The sequence below is a fragment of the Echinops telfairi genome, unplaced genomic scaffold (genome assembly GCF_000313985.2).
Source record: "Echinops telfairi isolate 266 unplaced genomic scaffold, ASM31398v2 ScPeMD7_7459;HRSCAF=8497, whole genome shotgun sequence".
NCBI lineage: Eukaryota > Metazoa > Chordata > Mammalia > Afrosoricida > Tenrecidae > Echinops > Echinops telfairi.
In genome coordinates this window covers 7946187-7956363 of record NW_022111359.1, presented here as the reverse complement: position 1 = coordinate 7956363, position 10177 = coordinate 7946187, and the positions used below count along the sequence as shown (strand labels likewise).

Below are 10177 nucleotides of genomic sequence, written 5' to 3'. Positions count from 1 at the left end.
AATTTTCCTAGGTTCATACGTTTTACACTCAAAATTCGAGGTATTAATAGATATAATAGCTGTTTCTTCCCATTTTGAGTTGTGTCCCATCAGCAAACGAAGGTCCCAAAGGTTTTACTCCATCCATGTCATTATGGTGGACTCTACTTTGACAAGGCAGATCCTCATTTGTCCTGCTGTGATGGTTTCTGCTTTGAAGGGCTCATCTCGCAATGCTATATCTGACAATGTTCTGTCTCTATTAATAATGTTTTCAGTTTATCTGACATTGTTCAATTGTTTTTCATAAGGTTTTCATTGGCTAATCCCGCTGACATGGATAGCCTGCTCTATGGTCTGTTCTTAGTCTGGAATCTCCAGTGAAATCTGTTAGCATTGGGTGACCCCACTGGAATTTAAAATACCTGGGACAACATCACAGCAACATGTATACCACCACAGTATGACAGACTAACAGAGACATGGTGGAAACAAGGAGAGAAAATATGTGAATTTTTTTTTCTCTTAGAAACATTTTTAACTCTTTAGTTGGGAATGTTGCTCCAATTTATGAGTAATATCTTAAATAATGTACTGGTTTCTATTATTAGTTTAATATTATTTTTACATTAACAGACCACCCAGGCTTCCCTCACTTCTGAAACTAGCTGAAAGTTCACAGGTCACTCTCATTTCTGACCAAATAACTATAAATGCAGTGGTTCTTGCTGTCCCCTCAGGTTCCTTAATGCACAGAACAACTACTGAGACTCAGGAAAACAATATATTCATGATTAAAATTTTATTATAGAGCAAGGTTACAAAGTAGACCCAAGTAAATGAAAAGATGGATAAACTGAGTTCTGTAATGGCTGCGAACATGAAGGTCCTGTGTATCCAAGACATGCTAACCTCCTGGTATATACATATGTGACAATTCACATAACATAGCCATTCAGAGAAAGCTGCACCCAAGCTGCAGTGTTCTTGAGTTTTGAATTACTCATGCAGGGCCCTGCATGGTACAAATAGTTTATCTTTGATTGTTAGGCAAAAGGTTGGTGGTGCAGAGCCTCCCAGTGGTCCTGCAAATAAAAATCCTGGAAATATGTTTCTGTAAAAAACATATTCAAGAAAACCCTATGGAGCATTTCTATTGTGTATCATGAATTCTTTACATGACTTGGGAACTACTTGATAGGTATGAGATGAGATTATATAGACATGTTTGATTGAATCAATAGGCATAGGGTTGAATGCAGTCTTCATCTCTTACCCTCCTTGGGAGTCTGGCTGATATCAACTAGCTCTAACCATCAAATCATGAAAAGAGTCTGTCATGATAACCCATCTGGAGCATCTCTATTGCATTTTCGAACTATGGGTCAAGAACGAGTCATTTTGTTAGTATAAACTATCAGATATGGCTCAGGTCAACTAAGGTTAGCTAGGCAATCAAAGAACTCAGGAAATTCTGAGGTTTTTAAGTTACCACCTGAGAACCAGCAACAATAGCCAGAGCTGTCTTCTGTAGAGTTTATTCTTCATTAAATCTGCAATCCATGAAAAGTTACTTTTGAGATGATTTTCCTCAAAGCCCCCATTATGTCCTTGTTCCTCAGACTGTAGATGAAGGAGTTCAGCATGGGCGTGACCACAATGTACATCACTGAGGCTATTGCACTTTTTCTGGGAGAAAGAGTAGCTGCAGAGCTAAGGTAGACTCCAAAAACTGTACCATAGAACAAGGATACAACAGAAAGGTGAGAACCACAAGTAGAAAAAGCTTTATACTTTCCACCAGCTGATGGGATTCTTAGAATGGCAGAGGCAATTTGAGTGTAAGAGAAAATGATTCCAAGGAGTGTAATGCCACCCCAAACACTAGTTACAAAATATTCTAGGATGTTATTGATGAGTGTATCAGAACAGGCTAACTTAAGGACATGACCAAGTTCACAGAAGAAGTGAGGGATGTCCAGGTCTGTGCAGAAGGAAAGCTGCAACACCATCAGACTGTGGAGCAGGGCATTCATGATACTAATGACCAAGGACAGTATAATCAGTAGGCCACAGAGTCGGGGATTCATGATGACTGTGTACCTCAGTGGCTGACAAATGGCCACATAGCGGTCATAGGCCATTGCTGCAAGGAGGCAATTTTCCAAACCGGCAAAAATCAAACCAAAGCAGATCTGAGTGAGGCAGCCTGTGTAACTGATAGACTTTCTCTGTACATGAATGTTTACCAACATCTTGGGGACGGTGGTCGTGCTGAAACAGATGTCATTGAAGGACAAGTTGGAGAGAAAGAAGTACATAGGGGTATGGAGGTGGGAGTCTGAAATGACAGCCAGGATTATAAACAGATTTCCAATCACAGTAATCAGATATATAGTCAGAAACAGCCCAAAAAGGAGGGGCTGCATTTCTGGATCATCTGAGAGGCCCAGGAGGAGGAAGTCTGCTATACCTGTTTTGTTTTCTAATTTCATCCTGATGTTTCTGAAAAGATAATAGAGGAGATAGGACAGGTAATGTAGTCCTTATTTTGGAGAACTTGTTTTATCTATATTGTGAAATATTGTAAACATTAGACCTCTCTCTCTCTGGCTTCTGACTGCTATGTCAGCCATTTGAATTCAACAGCTCCTCCACTGGAAGAAGTGGCTTCCTGCTCACATAAAAATCTTGTAGCTTTGGAGACACAAGGGGGGCATTTCTCCTATGTCTTATTGGGTTGCTATGACTTGAAATCAAACAGAAGGTATTGGGATTGGTTTGGTTCTATACTGTGAACAATTTATAAATACATTGACATATATAAGACACAAATACTAAAGGAACTGAAGGTCAAGTTCATCAGCGCATGGTCCAGTAGACTGACCAAGTGTTGAAGGCCATGGCTACATTAGCCTTCTAACCATCAGCCAGTCCTCAAAAACAAGAATATTAAAAGAAATAAATATGAAGGCAATAGTTTGAACAACACAAGAGAATACTATGTGGTTTGAAATCAGGAAAGGTGTGCATCAGGACTGAATCTTTTCATCCTACTTTCTCAATCTGTAGGATGAGCGAATAGTCTGCAAGCTGGATTATGAAGAAGAGCATGCCATTAAGATTGGACATGTTAGATGTCAGCAGCTCTTTGACTTCATTGTTTCTTCCATTTGCTTTAGCTACTCTAAATAACAAGTTTCAGAGGTGCTTACATCTGACACCACTTTGGTCTTTAGTGGGGTTTTTTTTGAACTTTTTAAATTTTGGATTGAGTGAAAATTTAAAAAGCAGAAACTTTAAAAAGTTTCATTAGCAATTCATACTCATGGCTGCAGGGAGTTCCTGAGGCAAGTCTTTCTTCTGAGTTCATTTTGGCCTAGAAATTCCAAATTAAGCCCATTCAACATCATAGGAATATGTAAGCAAGCAGGTTTGCACATGAGGTCTCTTGACTGGGCAGGAAATCCTAGTGCCCTTTGTGGAAAGCAACAGTTCTGCCTCTTTCTCATGAAAAACATTATTATGATCATTTTATGTAGAGTTCAATGGCCTAGACAAACTCTGGTTAACCACTGAGGGATTTGGGGCACTACCCATGGAGTGTTGACCACAGGCAACAACAGAATTTATCAGATGGTGGAAGATTTGAAATAAGACATACCTGATTTTATTACACTATTTTATTCCCTCATGATTTGCTTATTCTCTCTCCAACTGATGGATATTGTAATGGAATCATATGCATTCATACATGCAGTTAAAAAATATGCAGCCAGGCACCCTTGCTTTATGGGCAAGGACAATTTTATAGCTCTTTAAAGATTTGATCTTCCCACTAGTATCCACAAAATCAACATAGATCTTAATAGGGATATTGCAAAGATGAGAAATGACTAGATAAAATTCTTGGCATAAGAGATCCTTTCAGTATTTCCTATTCTTACTTTATTTTTGCCAACAACACAACTGGACTACATGGCCTGATTCATTACAGAGGGACGTGACAGGTGGGTCAAGAGGGAGAGGAGAGAAAGAAAGAACACCTTTGGGATTTTAATTTCAAGGAAGAGTCGATGTGCTAAATTTCTGCTGGGAATGTTGCTCTTACATGAGGAGCAAGTGAAGAGAAAAACCAGTGAAAATCACTGATATCAATGGTTGGTGTAACTACATGGTGAAATAGATAGCAATTCAAATGAATAAGCTAGACATGGATTTCTCAACATAAATAATAAAACTTCAAAAGAGAAAAGTAATTTGTTTAGCAAAACATTGCTAGCACACAAGAAAATGTTTAAAAGTTTTAAAATGACTAGATTTCATACATTTTCTTTTTGGTTATGAGTTATTTTAAGCATAACATAAAGTGCTGAGAAAAGATAATAAAGAACTGCTAATCCATCTCACTCAGCAACTTGCAATAAAAATATATTGCTATACTTGTGATAGCTATTTTTAAATCAATCAAGTCATGCACATTTATTTTCAATTCTCTGGCCCCCGCCCCCCACATTCTTTTTATCTCTCTGTGAGAAAACAGGTGCACTGAACTTGAGTTGGAAATTTTCTTGTAATTTAAATACCTTTATTTTGATTCTATCCATACACATTTTTTTGTTTTGCATTTACTGTATGTATGGATATATGTAATTTTACTATTGTTTTTTGGTAATATTGTAACATGATTTAGAAATCTTGCTACACTTTTCTCTGGTCCATTAGCTTTAAATACCTTAAAGCTGTCCTATTCTATCACTGTGTTATTCTATCACAATTTATTTATTCCTCCTCCAACCAATTGGCGTTTTCATTGTGTCATACACACACACACACACACACACACACACTATTTAAAATAATGCCTTTAGACTAATCATTATCCAGACTGTGGTTGCTTCTAAGAAGGGGTGAATGGGAAACTAAAGAGAATAAAAATTTACCATCTCTTCACATATTACTTTGTTGAAGCAAAGAATAAAAAAAATTAAGAGACTAATATTTCTTCACTCATAAAGCACAAAGAGACCGTATGTATGTCAGTTCTTCCTTTTAAAATATTGTGTAAGTTAGCAAAGAGACACCAATAGACTATGGGTAAAGATTACCTGATTCTTCAGGTCCTCCTCTTGAGTTCTTATACCTGATAGCAGGGTAGAGATCAAACACTTCCACTACAAAGACATATTAGGGACTAGCTATTACATTGAGGGGATTGCAATGAGTGAGATGAAGCAGTATGTTATAAATCACTGGATGTAAAACTGATCATCTTCTCTGTACCATTTCAACCAATTCACAATACAAATTAGGGGGGGCGGAAAGGCTCAGAAGAAGCAAACTCTCCATCCTGTCTCCTGCGAAAGCAATTGAAAAAAATAGTGAATTCTAAATGATTTATTGAAAATTGGGTAAGATATGGTGTGGACTAAGATGTGAAAAAGTTCCCTGGAAATTCAGGTTTGAGGAAAAGATTAGCACCACGAGAGCTGCTCAAGAATTGGTGCAAAGGGCCAAGTAAACCTGTCAAGAAGATGAAGGGCTACCACCGCAAAGGTGACCCCATTTTCCTCCTCTGCTGCACATACTCACCTCACAGCTGCCCTCACAAGAACTGGTAGACAGAGATCTTCCCTGTTTGTAAAGCATAAACTAGATGAATACAGATTACCTGGGCGCCAGTACTAAGGAATGACATTCAGTTCTCCTTTGAAGGTTGAATGGTAAAAGTGGAAGCTCTGGTCTCAGAGAGCACAGAAAGCCAGAGAAAGACTGAACTTCTGTGTAGCAATGATGGTCAGTTGCACGAAGCTCAGATGTCTGCCTACTGATCTAAGCAGGGCTATTGAGTGGGTGGTCATAGGCAGAGTACTTTCAGCTTCTGTCGCCCTGGAGAGTTGAATATCCAAAGTTCCTCATTAGTCAAGCTCTTTTGTTGTCATTTGTATCTCAAGACAGTACAAATCTTCAAGGAGTAAGGCTCAGAGAATGAACTTTGGCTGAATTCCATATCCCCAAAGGTTAGTCATATGCTATCTTCCTCCTTCCAGCATTTTCTGTACAGATCTATTTCAAGGACATTTAAGTATATGGTCATACTTCCCTTCTGTGATTGATTCTAGATTTCTTTCTTTAGGTACACTGAATGAAAAGTCTATCCTAACACCAATGTCAGAAAGATTAACAGCATATTTAGGCTCACAGATACAATTATACACATAATTATATCATCTTTGTACATATTTATATATAGTCACTCATCTTTCATCTTCATGCTGTGATGGCTTAAATTTTGTTGTGGTGTTAGAAGCTTTGCCACTGGCTTAATTCAAATGTCAGGAGGATCACCCAGGATGGATAAGTTTCAGCTGAGCTTCCTGACTAAGACAGACAAGGAAGATGCACCGGGCAATCTACTTCTAAAAATATTTACCTAGTGAAAGTTTTATGAATAGCAGTGAATCAGTGTACATTATGGTTCTGAAAGACCACCATTAGGCAAAGCTGTTATAAAATACATTTTTTAAAACTGTTAATGAGCAAAGATGTCACTTTGAGGACCAAGCTGTGCCTTAGACAAACCATGATATTTTCAATATGCATGTGGAAGCTGGACCACTAATAAGGAAGGTGGATGAAGAATGTATGCCTTTAAATTATGATGTTAATAAAGAATATTGATTATGCCATGGACTTCCAGAAGAATGAACTACTACATGACTCACAGTGACCCCATGTATGGCAGAAAAAAATATTACCAACTTGTGGCAATTACATAATCTGTCAACTTGTGAAGGGTGGAATTTAGCCTGTCAATCAGGTCACAGCTTGATGACCTTATTTGGAGGTACTATGGAGATAAATAGCCCACTGGAGTTAAGATCCACACATTCTCTGCTTCGTCTCCCTGATGACAATCCACATGGAGCTACTCAGATGCAGCCAGAACCCTGAAACTGGAGGAGCCATGTGGAGACACACATCAGTGCTGAGATGCTTCCACCACCACTGGATACACAAGACACTCCACCCACTGGCCTGTGATCTCCCTGCATTCAGCATCAGTGCATGGCTACATGACTCTAAAGAGGAATTTATGGACTAGTATTGAAATATGGGGTAATATCAGATTTATGGACTTGATCTGGACTGGGCTGGGATGTTTTCTTAATGTACAATTGTTCTTTGATATGAAGCCCTCTCTTACACACACATGAGTGTCTCTGGATTTGTTTCTCTAGTCAACCTAGACTAACACACCCCTCCTGTGCTTTGTTCATAGTAATTGCTTTGTTTGAGGCTATTTTTTTTTTCATCGTTGCCCTTTACTTTACCAAGTATGATATCCTTCTCCAGAGACTGGTTCCATTCTGATTACATGTCCAAAGTATATGAGATGAAAACTTACCATATTTGCTTTTAAGGTGAATTCTGACTGTGTCCAAGATTACAGACTTGGAAATCCAATGGGCAGTTCTGTTCTGTCTTATAGGGTCACTATGAATAGGAATTAATTTGACCAGCACACAACAACAGCTGTAGGCTATGGTGTTGGCATGCTGCCAAAGATTTATCACAAGGGTTTATTGTCAATAATTTTGTGAGTTGATTTTTAAACAATAACCAAACTCAAGCCTATTGCCATAGAATTACTACCAGATCGTGTTACTTCACCATCCACAGTGTAAAATTACTCCATATGGTTTTCTTGGCTACAATTTTTATGAGCGTTTACATATCACCAGGTCTTTTTGTCTTTGGCATTACTGCATGAATTTCAACATTCAAAATTTGTCAGTATTCAAGTATGAACTCTTTGGACCATCCAAGAATGTCTGTTGCAGCACAGGAATCATTGAAACTAAATGAAATAAATATATAATAAAATATAAGGAGCACTATTGTCACAGTCTGCCACTTGTCTTTCAGTTTGTCATACTGTTGTGGCTAGTCTGTTGTTTTGAAGCTAGAAACTATGGTACTGATATTTGAAATACCAGGAGGATAATCCAAGGTGAATAGGATTCAGCAGAATTTTCAGACTAAGAATAGGCTCTGAAGAATAGGCTGTCCACTTCTGAGAAATTAGACACTGAGAACATCATGAATAGTAGCAAAACATGGTGACTGGTAGTGCTGGAAGATGAGCCCCTCGGTTTAAATGTCACTCCTAAGGAATAACTGCCATCTCAAAGCAGAGTCAACTATAATGACAAGAATATAGTAAAGCCTTTGGAACCTTCATTGGCTGATGGAACACTACACAAATGAGAAGAAAGTGTTGCAAAAGTCTACTCATAATTGGAATTTAGAATGTACAACGCATGAATCCAGGAATACTGAATTTCATGAAAAATAAAATGGACCACATAAAGATATATATGTTCTAGGCCAGTTGTTCTCAACCTTCCTAATGTCACGTCCCTTTAATACAGTCCCTCATGTTGTGGTGACCCCCAACCATAAAATTATTTTTGTTGCTACATCATAACTGGAATTTTGCTACTGTTATGAATCATAATGTAAATATCTGATACGCAGGATGTATTTTCATTGTTAAAAATTGAACATAATTAAAGCACAGTGATTAATCACAAAAACAATATGTAATTATATATCGTTAAAGATTTATTTCTAATTACAAATAAATGAAATCTTGTCTTGAAGCAGGTATTGCATTGGTAACAGTCTTAATGTAACAATAGTAAACTACATTGCTACAATTTGCGACACAATGCGTAAAAATGCCAACGTCAGTGCGAAGGTTGAGATCACTTCTTTCTCACCAAATCAGAAATTCTTGGGGCAGTCTTTGCAAGAGAACAACCAAGATCATCTTTCACAATAAGTCTACTTCTGTATTTATACTTGATACCCAACAAACTGGACAACCCTGTTCCACAAAATTGGGTTGTTAGAAATGGAAGAAGAAGGCACAACAGTCTCAGACAGGAGAGGATATGACTGCAAACACTTGATCCAGAATTTTGTAACTGGCACTGTAGAGAAATCAGTTCTCACTGCAATGCTGTTAATAAGTTCAATGAACTCCTCTTGTGCTGTCTCAGGAACATCTTCAGCTTTGACTGTGAATGGGCTTCTGCCAAGTGCAAATGGGGTGTCAGGTAGATTTGGAAACTACGATGAAGTTTCATCTGCAAGCATGTGCAAGTGTTCTTTCACAGAAATTATCATCGTAATCCTTTTGTCTGGTTCAATGCCATGTTCCTCAAAGAAAGCAGATAAGGTAGCCAATGTGTAATTTGTATTTTCATTCCATTTTTTTTTTTTTTGACAAACCTGAAGTTTCATTTGGAATGATCAGGTCTTTTCTGACAAATCAAAACATGCTGCATTTGGTCCTTGCACTGATAAATTTAACTCATTTAAGATGGCAAAGATGGCAACCAAGTAAGCTAGTGTCTGCAGTTCACTTGCATAGCTGAAAAGTGGTTCCAACTGTGAGGTCTTGCTTTCTGACTAAAAAACGTTTTGAGTTCATCATAAAGCTCATAAACATATTTTAAAATGTTTCCTCTCAGCAACCATATCACTTAAGTGTGAAATAGCAGAGCATTATTCAGCATATCCAACTCGCTGCACAGTTGCAAAACAGTCAACTGTTTAAAGTGCTCACCTTTATAAAATTAACAGAACTTTTGATGCTTTTCATTACTTCCTGTAACTCTTGTGGAAGCATCTTCATTGCTAATATTTGTCAATGGATCATACAGTGAATTGTGATGACTTTTGGTGACTCATTCAGTACCAAACATTGAAATCCAGATTGACATCCTAGCATAGCTGGAGCACCATCTGTGCAATCACCACAAACCTTTCCCTAAGAGATCTTATGCTCTTTCAGAAATGAACCAACTGTCAAATACATCACGTGCAGTAGTTGTTGTTTCAAGATGTTTGCACAAAAGAAACTCATCATTGTAAAAGTGGGTGAGTGCAGAGTGGAGACTCAAAGCCCGTCGGTGGGCAACTGAACACCCCCTTACTGAGGGGCTGTGGGGAGGAGACGAGAAAATCAGGGTGCAGGGTAGCAACGATGAAGCATATAACTTCCTCTAGTTCTTTAATGCTTCCTCCTTGCCACTATCATGATCCCAATTCTATCTTACAAATCTGGCTGGCTGGACTGGAGGATGTACATTGGTACAGATAGCAACTGGAAACACAGGGAATCCAG

General features: G+C 38.1%; 1 protein-coding gene across 1 annotated transcript; it reads right to left on the bottom strand.

Moving 5' to 3' along the window:
- Positions 1-1526: 1526 nt before the first annotated feature.
- LOC101660412 (olfactory receptor 7G2-like) lies at positions 1527-2486 on the bottom strand. Its single transcript, XM_004714315.2, has one exon. It carries the CDS (start codon positions 2472-2474, stop codon positions 1527-1529), a length of 948 nt encoding a protein of 315 aa, XP_004714372.1. The 5' UTR covers positions 2475-2486.
- Between the last annotated feature and the right edge of the window lie 7691 nt (positions 2487-10177).